Raw genomic sequence first — 13,717 nt, 5'->3', positions numbered from 1 at the left:
GGGGTTAAGGTCAGGAGAGTTTGCTGGCCAATTAAGAACAGGGATACCATGGTCCTTCAACCAGGTACTGGTAGCTTTGGCACTGTGTGCAGGTGCCAAGTCCTGTTGGAAAATGAAATCTGCATCTCCAAAAAGTTGGTCAGCTGCAGGAAGCATGAAGTGCTCTAAAACTTCCTGGTATGTGGCTGCGTTGACCCTGGGCCTCAGAAAACACAATGGACCAACACCAGCAGATGACATGGCACCCCAAACCATCACTGACTGTGGAAACTTTACACTGGACTTCAAGCAACGTGGATGAAGTGCCTCTCTTCTTTTCCTCCAGACTCTGGGACCTTGATTTCCAAAGGAAATGCAAAATTTACTTTCATCAGAGAACATGACTTTGGATCACTCACCAGCAGTCCAGTCCTGTTTCTCTTTAGCCCAGGCAAGACGCTTCTGACGCTGTCTGTGGTTCAAGAGTGGCTTGACACAAGGAATGCGACAGCAGAAACCCATGTCTTTCATACGTCTGTGTGTGGTGGTTCTTGAAGCACTCACTCCAGCTGCAGTCCACTCTTTGTGAATCTCCCCCACATTTTTGAATGGGTTTTGTTTCACAATCCTCTCCAGGGTGCGGTTATCTCTCTTGCTTGTACACTTTTTTCGACCACATCTTTTCCTTCCCTTCGCCTCTCTATTAATGTGCTTGGACACTGAGCTCTGTGAACAGCCAGCCTCTTTAGCGATGACCTTTTGTGTCTTGCCCTCCTTGTGCAAGGTGTCGATGGTCGTCTTTTGGACAACTGTCAAGTCAGCAGTCTTCCCCATGATTGTGTAGCCTATAGAACTAGACTGAAAGACCATTTAAAGGCTTTTGCAGGTGGTTTGAGTTAATTAGCTGATTAGAGTGTGGCACCAGGGGCCATCAATTTTGAACCTTTTCACAATATTCTAATTTTCTGATATGATGAATTTGAGATTTTCATTTGTTGTCATTTGTAATCATCAAAATTAAACAAAATAAACATCTGAAATATATGAGTTTGTATGTAATGTATGAATATAATATACAAGTTTCACTTTTTAAATGGAATTACTGAAATCAATCTACTTTTTCATGATATTCTAATTTTATGACCAGCACCTGTATATGTCCTGTCAGTTGTATGTAAATGTGTCATTTCAACTATAGCTGGATGACATGCTGATCATTCTGCTCTTTGGTCGAAGAGCAAGGTTCTAATTATGGTTTATTTATTTATTGTTTCCTACAGTGACTGTATGATTGTTGGGGGGTTTGGGGAGAAGTGTCATGGTTACCCCTACAGCTCACTGTGCATCAGTCTGCTGTCATCTGATGTGTAGCGTAGGGGGTTGTTTACTTCCACAACACCTGTAGTGTCTCCTAACGTTAGAAGAAGATGCTTTAGATGTGGAAGGCACTGCCAGAGTAGTAAAAACTCATGCTCCTTTACCTGCACTTTCTGCCTTATATGCTTCATGAAGCCAGCTGAAAATATAGTCGTGAGATGGAAAAAGCTTAAAAAAAAAAAAGAAAACAAGTCCAACACAGAAACATTACAACCTTTGTAACCGTGAAGGCTACAGCTTTCTAATGAACAGACAGGATAACATTTTAAAATGTGTAGTTTTTTCTATGTCTTTAATACATGTAGTGAAAGTTGACCAAAAACATCCCAGAATGACTCTGTGTATAGCTATTTTATAAATCTATTGGGGTTTTTGTTTTTTATTGCTTAAAAACATACTGTATATCAGGCGACTCGGTTTAAAAGTTACAGAACTCAGCTCCTTCTTTAGTCGATAAAGTTTACAAAATGTATTGTCATAACCTTGGTGTTATCTTCTTTTTTTCTTTTTTTTTATTGTGAAAAAGAAGTGTTTTGGATCTGGAGTTGCAGCTTCAATGTTCTTAAAAGGAAAATAAACTTTAACCTAAGTTAAAAACTGGGTCCTGAACCACTGTGAATACTAGGCTCATATAACTGTTCTTTAAGAAAATGTCTCTTTTCCCAGTTAAACACGACCTTTAATAGATTATATTGTCTTTTAGACGGAGTCTTGAGTCGTGTGTTTGCATTATGATACGATGTCTCTTCTGCTATCAGGTGACCCCTGCACTGTCTCATCTCAGCTGGAATTGGAAGAAGCTCTTCGCCTCTATGAACTCAACAAAGACTCTGAGCTGACGATCCACAGTGAGTTTTACCCTTTTTATTCTCATTTATAATCAATTTAATTTACATATAAAACAGAGCATTTGTCTTATTGAAGCTTAGAAGGCCAGACTTCATTGTTGTACTGATAAGAAATAAAAGCCTTTGAGAAACAAATAACACCATTTATTTTACACAAGAAAAGAGACATTTGTAGAAATTGTTGGGTGGATTAATTATTTTGTTTATTATTTAAGCTTTCTCTAGACATCCAGAAATGACACCATTGTAGTATGTTAAAATTTGCTTTTCTATTAAAATTTCTCACTGATTCTTTAATCTTTAATGGATAGAGATGCTCTGATTGAAGATTAGAGCTGTGGCTACTTATCAGCAGACTGTGCTGCCACAATCAAAATTTGAGGGGGAAAAAACAACAGAGTAAACATGGGTTGCATATTCCCATCCCATTTCCCATTTGTTTGAACTTAGGCTTTTTTTGTACTCCTTGAAACATGTTTCAATGGCAGGCTCGAAGCCTGAATGTCTGTGTTTAAATGTTTAGAAGGCTTTGGTCTCTGTATGACTTCATGCTGGTCTCTAATTGGCTTTCTACTCATTACTCAGCCAATCAGATTAATCCAGGTTACCCGTAAGAGTCACATCCTTGGAAGCTTAGACATACAGATGCAAATGTAAACTGCTCCCTCTTTACTGGCTGATGTTGGCTCCTGATCAGTTTGCCAGCCTGGTCCTAATCGAAGTTGAGTGGAGACACACCAACCATTATTCCAAGTGATCTGTATGAATTGTAAACGACCAACATTTGCTTGTAGATCATTGTTCTGACAGTGTTGTTATTCATTTAAAGCTTTGTATTCAGAAGGTTGGATTTTAGATTTCATCTGTGTCCGCATTTGGAATTTAAAACCAACCAATAATCCAGATTAGCTTTTTGAATGGACAGTGGCCACTGCTTGTAGTTTAGATGAGGATCTACTACTGGATGTTTAGCTGTTAATCACCATCTATTGTGAAAATCCAGTGGGTTGCTTGTAGTTTCCCTCTGACTTAAACTTATGTCTCTGCATGTGTGCACAAACAGCATCAAAACATTGGGTTAATGCTCCAGTGACCTGTGAAGAAATTACTTCCACTGCTGCTTGTCTGTAAGCCTTAAGCTACTTTAGTTGCTATGTATCAGCCCTAACAACATTGACAAGTGTTTTGCGGCTTCTTGGATCTAAAGTTTTGGGTTAACTCATGCTATTATGGGGTTAAGAGTTATGCGTGTGAAGCATTTGATTGGCATGTTGTCTGTGTTAAAGAAATCTGTTACCTGGGGGAAGAACAGCTTCTGGGGCTAAATGTGATGTTTTGATCAAATCAGAGGTGTCAGGTCAATAGTTCACTTGATGCCACGTCGATGGCGGTTCGGAGTCTTGTTGTAAGATCTGCCAGTGCCGCCTGGGGGCCACCAGGTCCGCTTGTTAGCAAGCTTGTTGGCTGCTGCCCACGCCTCCCCTTTGACTCACACTGCTCCGGGTGGAGGTTACTGTGTTTTTCTCTTATAGTCTGCTGTAATATAGTTTGATTTCTCGTTATCCAGTAAGCAGCCTTTCTACATGATGCTTATAAGGTGTGAAGCCTTTTCAACAGAGTAAATGCAAATGCATCAGTCTAAGCACTTATACGGAGCTCTTTTACATTGATAATTTATTCACTCATATTCAAACTAAAGCCACTGAATCTGACAGGAGAAAATGAAACTGACTGCATCATAAAGAGCTCGTATGTTTTCATTACCTGACCGATCAGCTGTGTTATTTAGTTTTCATTCTTTTTTTCCCTTCCAGTATTTCCGTGTGTTCCTGAAAAGCCCGGTATGCCTTGTCCAGGGGAAGACAGTGAGTAAACCTTTTGTCACTTTTAAACTTACTAAATGTTGATGCATTTAACTTGCACTCTAAAATAAAGATTCTCAAGAAGAAAATGAGCAAAGGGGTTATATCCAATTTAGGACTGCAGCTAACGAATCAGTTATTTTAGATTAATCAATTCATAATTGTATAGGCAAAGGTTCCTTAAAGAAGGTTTTATACAGAATCAAACCAGGTGAACGAAAACCCTGCGTGGATAGAGCATATTGAGAGATTTATCTTAAATGCAAAATATTTAAATTTTTTTTTCTTCACAATTTTGGTATAATTACTGCTCTAAGTGGGCAGCACTGTCAGCTAAAGGCGTGCTTTAGAGTCTCTATACTCCAGTTAACGATTAATCGATTACTGAATTAGTTGACAATTATTTTGATAATCAATTAATTGTTTCAGCCTATTTTAATTATTGATTTGAAGCATCTCTGAAAAATCTGTAATTGTGTAAATGATATTGCAGCATCCATCTGAATTGGAAATGCACCGATCAGTTGTATTAAAGCCTAATTGGCTTTTACACATATGAAGCAATAAGGATGCAAGAAAAAAAGAAAACGATAAAATTATCAGTCAGCCGATGTATCAGTCTATTGCTAAAACCTTAACACCAAAAGTGCTTAAATGATTTATTTAAATGAGTCTGCATAACAATTTCCGGAGATCTTGTGTGTGTGTGTGTATATATATACATATATACATATATATATATATATACATATATATACATATATATATATATATACATATATACATATATACATATACATATATATACATATATATATATATATATATACATATATATATATAAATATATATATATAAATATATACATATATACATATACATATATATATATATATATACATATATATATATATATATATATATATATATATATACAGGTGCTGGTCATAAAATTAGAATATCATGAAAAAGTAGATTGATTTCAGTAATTCCATTTAAAAAGTGAAACTTGTATATTATATTCATACATTACATACAAACTCATATATTTCAGATGTTTATTTTGTTTAATTTTGATGATTACAAATGACAACAAATGAAAATCTCAAATTCATCATATCAGAAAATTAGAATATTGTGAAAAGGTTCAAAATTGATGGCCCCTGGTGCCACACTCTAATCAGCTAATTAACTCAAACCACCTGCAAAAGCCTTTAAATGGTCTTTCAGTCTAGTTCTATAGGCTACACAATCATGGGGAAGACTGCTGACTTGACAGTTGTCCAAAAGACGACCATCGACACCTTGCACAAGGAGGGCAAGACACAAAAGGTCATCGCTAAAGAGGCTGGCTGTTCACAGAGCTCAGTGTCCAAGCACATTAATAGAGAGGCGAAGGGAAGGAAAAGATGTGGTCGAAAAAAGTGTACAAGCAAGAGAGATAACCGCACCCTGGAGAGGATTGTGAAACAAAACCCATTCAAAAATGTGGGGGAGATTCACAAAGAGTGGACTGCAGCTGGAGTGAGTGCTTCAAGAACCACCACACACAGACGTATGAAAGACATGGGTTTCTGCTGTCGCATTCCTTGTGTCAAGCCACTCTTGAACCACAGACAGCGTCAGAAGCGTCTTGCCTGGGCTAAAGAGAAACAGGACTGGACTGCTGGTGAGTGGTCCAAAGTCATGTTCTCTGATGAAAGTAAATTTTGCATTTCCTTTGGAAATCAAGGTCCCAGAGTCTGGAGGAAAAGAAGAGAGGCACTTCATCCACGTTGCTTGAAGTCCAGTGTAAAGTTTCCACAGTCAGTGATGGTTTGGGGTGCCATGTCATCTGCTGGTGTTGGTCCATTGTGTTTTCTGAGGTCCAGGGTCAACGCAGCCACATACCAGGAAGTTTTAGAGCACTTCATGCTTCCTGCAGCTGACCAACTTTTTGGAGATGCAGATTTCATTTTCCAACAGGACTTGGCACCTGCACACAGTGCCAAAGCTACCAGTACCTGGTTGAAGGACCATGGTATCCCTGTTCTTAATTGGCCAGCAAACTCTCCTGACCTTAACCCCATAGAAAATCTATGGGGTATTGTGAAGAAGAAGATGCAATACACCAGACCCAACAATTCAGAAGAGCTAAAAGCCACTATTAGAGCAACCTGGGCTATCATAACACCTGAGCAGTGCCACAGACTGATCGACTCCATGCCACGCCGCATTGCTGCAGTAATACAGGCCAAAGGAGGCCCAACTAAATACTGAGTGCTGTACATGCTCATACTTTTCATGTTCATACTTTTCAGTTGGCCAACATTTCTATAAATCCTTTGTTTTTATTGGTCTTCAGTAATATTCTAATTTTCTGATATGATGAATTTGAGATTTTCATTTGTTGTCATTTGTAATCATCAAAATTAAACAAAATAAACATCTGAAATATATGAGTTTGTATGTAATGTATGAATATAATATACAAGTTTCACTTTTTAAATGGAATTACTGAAATCAATCTACTTTTTCATGATATTCTAATTTTATGACCAGCACCTGTATACATATATATATATATATATATATATATATATATATACATATATATATATATATATATATATATATATATATATATATATATATATATATATATATATATATATATATATATATATATATATATATATATATATATATATATACATATATACATATATATATATATATATATATATATACATATACATATATACATATATATATATATATATATATACACATATATACATATATATGTATATATATATATACATATATACATATATATGTATATATATATATATATCTCAAATGTAAGGAATTTCATTTTCATCTGAATGGAGAACTTTTTTTATTTATCTATTTTTTTTATTTTGTACTTCTGTGTATATAAATATATGTTTATCTTTTTTCAGCTTTGATGTATTACAACACAACTTACATTTTTCTCATTGAAAATTAAATTACATTTGCTCATGGATTGTTTTGGTTTTTGAGTGATTTATCTGGCAGCTGACCAGACATATACTTGGTAAAGTGTTGTTTCACACGCTTTTCTAGACCTTCATGAGTCTTCCAGTCCCACGTAAATGCGAAGCATAACGTTTGTGTTCCTCAACTTTTGAAATGTTTAATTTCACCACTTTTTTAATCTAGCTGAAGTCAGTTAAAAATCAGTAAAACATCTTAATTGGGGCTGATCTTTCATGTCCGTTTGTCCCAATGTGTAAAAATGGCAATAAAAAACGTATTTACCTTTTTCTGTGTCAGTATTTAGCTTCAGCACTGAGTTGTTTTTGTTTTTGTGAAATATCAAGTTAATAAAACTCAATTATGTTTTGTACACACATGTATGTAAAAACAGCAGGAAAAATCTGGAACTAAAGTCTGGTAAAATAGTGACTGGATGAATATTTTAGTTGCTATCGCTCTGTTATTACAAACCAATGTTGCTAGCTCAAAAAAACATCCTACAAAGGTTATGGGTTAAATTAATGGTTTAAACTGGAAACTTTTTGTCATTCAGACCAGTTAGAATAGTAAACATTCATCCATTTACTGTGGTCTATCTTTCTTCTTAGAGTCGATATATCGCCGCGGTGCCCGACGTTGGAGGAAGCTTTACTACGCAAGTGGCCATGCCTTTCAGGCCAAACGCTTCAACAGGGTAAGACAAGATGGTGAAATTAGTGTATGGGTCTAATTTAGTTTTTGTCCTGCTCTGTTTGAGGTTGTCATGTAAGAGTTTCATTATATACACTTTGAGTAGAAACTTCTATCAGATGAAAATTACTGTTCTATAAAACGACCAGTTTTCTAAGACGATTGTTTGCTTCTGTTGACCTTCCCATGTAGCGAGCTCACTGTGCCATCTGTACAGACCGAATCTGGGGTCTGGGAAGGCAAGGTTACAAATGCATCAACTGCAAACTGCTGGTACATAAGAAGTGCCATAAACTGGTAACAGTGGAGTGCGGTCGACAGATGATTCAGGTGAGATCGCTCACAAGTGATATTTTCTACTTGGGTGATCTGAATTGGTTTTTCCTAACGAGAACTAATGGTTGAATTCATCCAGGAACCAATAATGCCCAGCACACCATCGAGTCATCTAGACCCAGCTGAACATCAAGGTAATGCACACTTTTTCTACCTGGTTGATTTGCACATCTCAAACATCTCCACAACGTTTAGATCTTGTTGAAGTGAAACTCTGGCTCAGCATCTCAAACGCCAATAAGGACCACAAACATGACGCACTTTGTGAATGTCTGACCTACTCACATCTCCACAGGCACAGCTCAGTTAGATTATTGTACAGCAGATGTCGCATTTCAATGATTTTTAAATCAAAAAGTTAGTTTTATATTTTACTTTTAAGTGTAAGTACACACAAACCTATGTGTTCGGCCATTGATTTCTGAATATTAATTTATTGGACATAAGGACAATAAAATGCTGATTCAGTAAGGTTAGGTCCTTCTGGTCTAAACTGCCACTGTTGTTGGCTCCAGTTTCCTGCAAACAGAGGTTTACTAACTCTACAAGCAGGTTAAGAAACAAAACCTTCTTGCTAAAGAAGCTGAAAGTTGATGTAAAATTGGGTGAAAACAAATGTTTAAAAATATTTAACAAGGTTGCGAAGCACAGCCCGTTCAAAGGTTTCAAGGGTGATTCAGGGCGTGGACGGCATCATGAGTGAGTTCTTTAAGGCGATAAAAGGGAATTCGTTTGCAAATCTGGCTTTGTGTTCTGTCACTGTTGAGAGAAATTCAGAATCATTTCAGTTGAGCTTAGTAGGGAGAAGGACTGTACCTCTGCTCAGGAAACCTAAGTAATCTTTTTGGACAAGAGTACATTTTACACTTCATTTAGAAGTCACTTTAGTCCCAATTTCTTTTCATTTGTTTTATCAAGTCCAAAGTCAGTGCCGATGAAACCAGGAAATTCTAAAGCACTTCATGCTTCCCTTTGCTGATAAGTTTTATAGAGATGTTGATGTAATTTTCCAGCAGGACTTGGCTCCTGTCCACATTGCCAAAAGTAATAATACCCTCTTTAGTAACAACTGTTGCTGTTTCTGACTTTTCAGCAAACTGCTTTGCCTTAAACTTCACAGAGAATCAATTGGACACTAAGTATCAGTATTTGAGCAACCTGGTCTGTCTTGACATCTAACTGATTGCCCCCATGCCGTGCCACACTGTTCCAGAAATTTAGGCAAAACGAGCAAGTATTTAGAGGCTGTGCTTCAGAGTTGCTTGACTTACTTTGAAAGACCTTCTGTAATACTACCTTCAGACCGCACGCAGCAGAAGCAACGAAAATGCGCGTGCCGTTTCATTTTTGATGCTTGTACCAGTCTGTCTGACGCGCGGCTTAAACATCTTTGCTGCTCTAGCTGCATGGTCGAAAAGTGGGTTTGATACATGTTGGGCGGAGCTACCCTACATTTCTTTGCCTGTAACAATGGCGGATGAAATGGAAAGAGTCGCTTGGCTTGTTTTGATGAATAATGATTTTTAAGTGAGAAAGTCCACCTTAAAACTTTATCAGTGCAGTCACTTCATCCAGATTACGATATTATTTCGCTGTTGGAGCCTTTCAGACTCCAGTACAACGGCGAAGCTCTGTCACTGGGAATCCCGTTCACCAGCAGCCTCTGGTTTTTGCCAGCAGGTTTCGACATTCTAAGATGATTTGGCCATTAATTAACTGTGTGCAGCAAAAGTTAAATATTTCCAACTCCAGCAGTGGCTGCTTCTGAAGCCCTTCAGATGCTCAGAAGCTCATTAGGCGCTGCTTCCGCTGCGCCGCCGTGCTGCTCAAAACGCGCTGCCGGACCTTTTGCTGCACCTTGATATGCGACAACCATTGACTTTTCATGTAAACTTGCCGCTTCTGGTGATTCTACAGCCTGCGGTCTGAATGTAGCATAAAGATGAATTTAGAGGTGCACAGATTACAGGTTTCTGGACGTTCTCCTATTTCCGATCTTTAAAAAGCCTGGCACGTTGATTGCAATTTCGACCGATGCATATTTGTTTTGATAACCTACACAGTCAGTTGCTATAAGATCACAAAACACAGGATATTTTAATCTTATCTTACTGAAAGTCATTGCCTGTGAAATAATTAAAAACCTCCGAAATAACTGCTTTATATATAAATTAAAGTTTAAGGCATTGACAGTGGGTAGATTTCAGACCTTTCAAGGAAGACTAGATATACTGAAAATATTGGTTTCTCATCCAAGTATTGGCCAATCACGCATCTCCAAAATTAAGAACATGGAAGCTGATAGATGGGCTGCCTGATAAATCGGTGCACTCCTAAATAGAAAAATTTTTTTACTATGAAATTTGCCAAGAAACACTTTTTTTTCACTTGCAGTAAACCTATATTTCAAGTACATGACTATTTATAGTTATTCTATAGAGCATTCATTTTTTTATGAATTATTCATTCTAATTTCAATTGAACCCATACGACCTTGAGACCCAGTTTGTGAATTGACCTTGGTTGAGTATTTAGAGGATTTAGATAAACTCACGAGGCTCAGACTAATTTAGAATCCTAAATAAATTCAAAAAGATGGGCTACGTCATGGTATTTGTTAAATTATAAATGTCTTTCATGCGTTCCTATGACAACCTGGAAGGAGAATGTTTTTAATTCTAAGCTAAAAATAATCAAACCTTTGATTGTTAATAGAAGATTTTAAGTAATCAACCTCACATGAATAAACTGGTATGTCTTTGACTTTATTAAATAAAGGTGACATTCCTATCTTTTAACTAATTACAATTATAATACAGAGACTTAAAATTGAATCGTTAACATAATCAGATTTTTTTCACCTAAACATTTGGACTACATTACCAACAACTGCTGCGTGGACTATAATCTGAGGTTTATGTGTAGATATAAGCCCAGCCAGGTGGGTGAGATGTTGACTGAAATGAGCCAGTTTGAAGCAGTAGTTAGTGATTATAGAGAACCAGCCTCTGCTGTGGATGCCAGCAAACCACCTCGGTGGGTTGTGCAGATTTAAAAAAATTGAATATTTCCCAAACAGAGCAGCCTTCTATTTTTTTCTTTTAACAAAAAAAAGTATATAAAAAAACATTTCTTTTTGCCAAGTGAGAAATTACCCAGGCATTGCAGTGAGCTGTGAACAAAACGTGTGACTGTCTCTCACCTATTTTGTTTCCTTCTCTACTCGTTTCCCCTCCCCTCCTACCTCGTCCTCTCCTTATGTCTGTCTGTCACTCTGTCTGCCACTTTTCTACTTGTTTTCCTCACTTTCCTTCCTTATCAGGCCCTCAGACGAAAGACTCCATTCGAAGCTTGAGTTACGATGGAGAGGAGAAAGAGGTGAGAGTGAAATCTGTTGATTGTCACACACATGACAACTTGTCATTTATTCAGATGTTTTAAAAATCTTCAGCAACCCCAATGATTAGTGCGTGAAGAGGAAACAAAATAATCCATAATAAGGGTGGTAGTCTCCTTGTGAACGTTGTACGTATTGTTTACCCACTGTGCCTCTGTGATAGGCTGTGCAGACATAGGCCCCCTCGCACCGCTCCAGTATTGATTTCCATTGGTGGAGCTAATTAAGTAACCTTTTATCACAGCTCCCAACAACAGCAGCTGATTAATGGCTCTGGATGGAGTTAGAGGTTACTCTAGTTTGGATGAACCTGTGGGGCTGAGGCTGGGGAGGAATAAATACAATTCTACGAAATTCAGTAGATTAGGAGGAGACACTGTAGATAGTTTTCATGTAAAGGAAGGAGGTTAAATCATTTTACTGCTGAGAGGATTTAGAGGGAAGGTGAAATAGACGGGTGAGGAAAAGATGAAGTGGGAGCCATGTTTACAGAGAAATATGACTGTAATACAAGGGCCTAACCTAATGCAAGCTGCATGGTGGTTTTTAATAGACACATGGAAATCATTAGAAAGATTTATTCTCTAAAAGTTGCAGTGGGAGCTGCTGCAATCTCATTTGCAAAGTTACCCAAAGGAAATCATCTTCCTGTCCAAACCAAATCATCAGCGCTGTCAATACTTCACAGATGAAATTAGATTGAGAAAGGTAGATGGATGGAAATGATTCATATCAGATTGTCTCCGTTGACTTTGTAATCATCATATTAGGTTGTTTACTGTTTTGATGATGTGATTTACCATCCTGCTTGTTGCTTTTTTTCTTTTTCCCTCACTTTCCCGTCTCTGCTACCTGCCTCCCCTCCAGGCGCGCAGCAGTAGAGACACGGGGAAGTCTCCCACCAGCCTGGGCCTGGCAGACTTTGATCTGCTGCGGGTGATCGGCAGAGGCAGCTACGCCAAGGTGCTGTTGGTGCAGCTGAAGAAGACAGAGCGCATCTACGCCATGAAGGTCGTCAAGAAGGAGCTTGTCAATGATGACGAGGTATTTGATCCTGGAAGGGCTTTTTTAATGTTTATAGTAATAAAAGGATACCAAGAACAAAACAGGCTTTTCTTTCTTTCTTTTCTTACTGGAAAATGTTTCCAGTAACTCCACCTTTCTTTACAGACTTATAATTACAGTCAGATTCTTGGACGTTCTACATCTAAGATATTTCTAATGACAGTTGTATTTATGACGAGGAAGTCAGCTCCGCTGTTAACTATCGCCAAAGTTTCAGTCAGTTAATTATCACCTGCTGCACACTGCTCTTATTGCATCTACCTGTAGAGTCCAGAAATCACTTAGATAGAACCAGTCAGACAACATGAAGTAGGTGAAATGAACAGATCATGCCCAAATATAAAGAAATTTCAACAACACTGAAAGCTGTCGGCCTGAAAGATTAACAAAGCCACCGACTAAAGTACATTAATTCAAAAGCACACCAACAACTCTTTGAATAGCTCACAATAGAACCCAGAACATCACAAAACTACAAGTTTCATTTTAATTTGCTAAAAATAATTTAAAAATGATGACTGGCAAAACAGGTATGAAGCCATGTAATTTTTGCAAGAACATTCTGCAATGAATCTGCTTTAATCAATTTATGACTTTTGAAATGAAGCATAATTGGATTTTTTATCTTCATGGAAAGCTTTCCGAAGCTGTTCCTTCCTCCCCAGTGTTTCCACACATCCTAAAATTGATGAAAATCTGTGAATTTGTGAAAATAAATAAGTTCAAGGCCCTGGAAATTTGGAAATTATTATAAATGACAGCAATTCTTGAAAGTCTTAAATAGTTTTCAGTGGATGTAGACTGCTGTCAATTTCTAATGTTTTAAACTGTTCGGCTCTGTATTTTTTATTTATTTTATTTTTTTTACCGGTTAAATACTCAGGTTCTTTATTTTTTGTTTTTTAACTGTGGACTACAACATTGGAGAGACCAAAAACACCAAGTGTTCTCCTGTTCTGGAGCAGCTTGGTCAGGTTTCTTCCACTATGTTGTTAAATGGGACACAAAAAAAAGGGTGTTACACCTTTAATTTTACCGCTATATTTTTTTGCTGAAACTACTTCATATAAGCCAGGTGAAATTGTCAAAGCGGTTATTTGTTTAGGTAATGAAAATGTGTAGATTTGACTAATCTTTCCAATCCAATGTTATTTATATAT

The 13,717-nt window shown here is 37.3% G+C and overlaps 1 protein-coding gene across 1 annotated transcript in view; it reads left to right on the top strand.

Moving 5' to 3' along the window:
• Nucleotides 1-13,717, top strand: part of prkci (protein kinase C, iota) — a 50,081-nt gene that overhangs the window by 24,429 nt on the left and 11,935 nt on the right. The window contains exons 3-9 of the mRNA XM_038291926.1: nucleotides 2,115-2,204; nucleotides 4,019-4,069; nucleotides 7,678-7,763; nucleotides 7,952-8,089; nucleotides 8,175-8,229; nucleotides 11,418-11,473; nucleotides 12,360-12,536. Coding sequence (XP_038147854.1) covers nucleotides 2,115-2,204; nucleotides 4,019-4,069; nucleotides 7,678-7,763; nucleotides 7,952-8,089; nucleotides 8,175-8,229; nucleotides 11,418-11,473; nucleotides 12,360-12,536 — 653 coding nt within the window. The remainder of the gene's footprint in view (nucleotides 1-2,114; nucleotides 2,205-4,018; nucleotides 4,070-7,677; nucleotides 7,764-7,951; nucleotides 8,090-8,174; nucleotides 8,230-11,417; nucleotides 11,474-12,359; nucleotides 12,537-13,717) is intronic.

The sequence above is a fragment of the Cyprinodon tularosa genome, unplaced genomic scaffold (assembly GCF_016077235.1).
Source record: "Cyprinodon tularosa strain WSP-4 unplaced genomic scaffold, ASM1607723v1 ctg304, whole genome shotgun sequence".
Taxonomy (NCBI): domain Eukaryota; kingdom Metazoa; phylum Chordata; class Actinopteri; order Cyprinodontiformes; family Cyprinodontidae; genus Cyprinodon; species Cyprinodon tularosa.
This window is presented reverse-complemented; position numbering and strand designations above follow the sequence as displayed.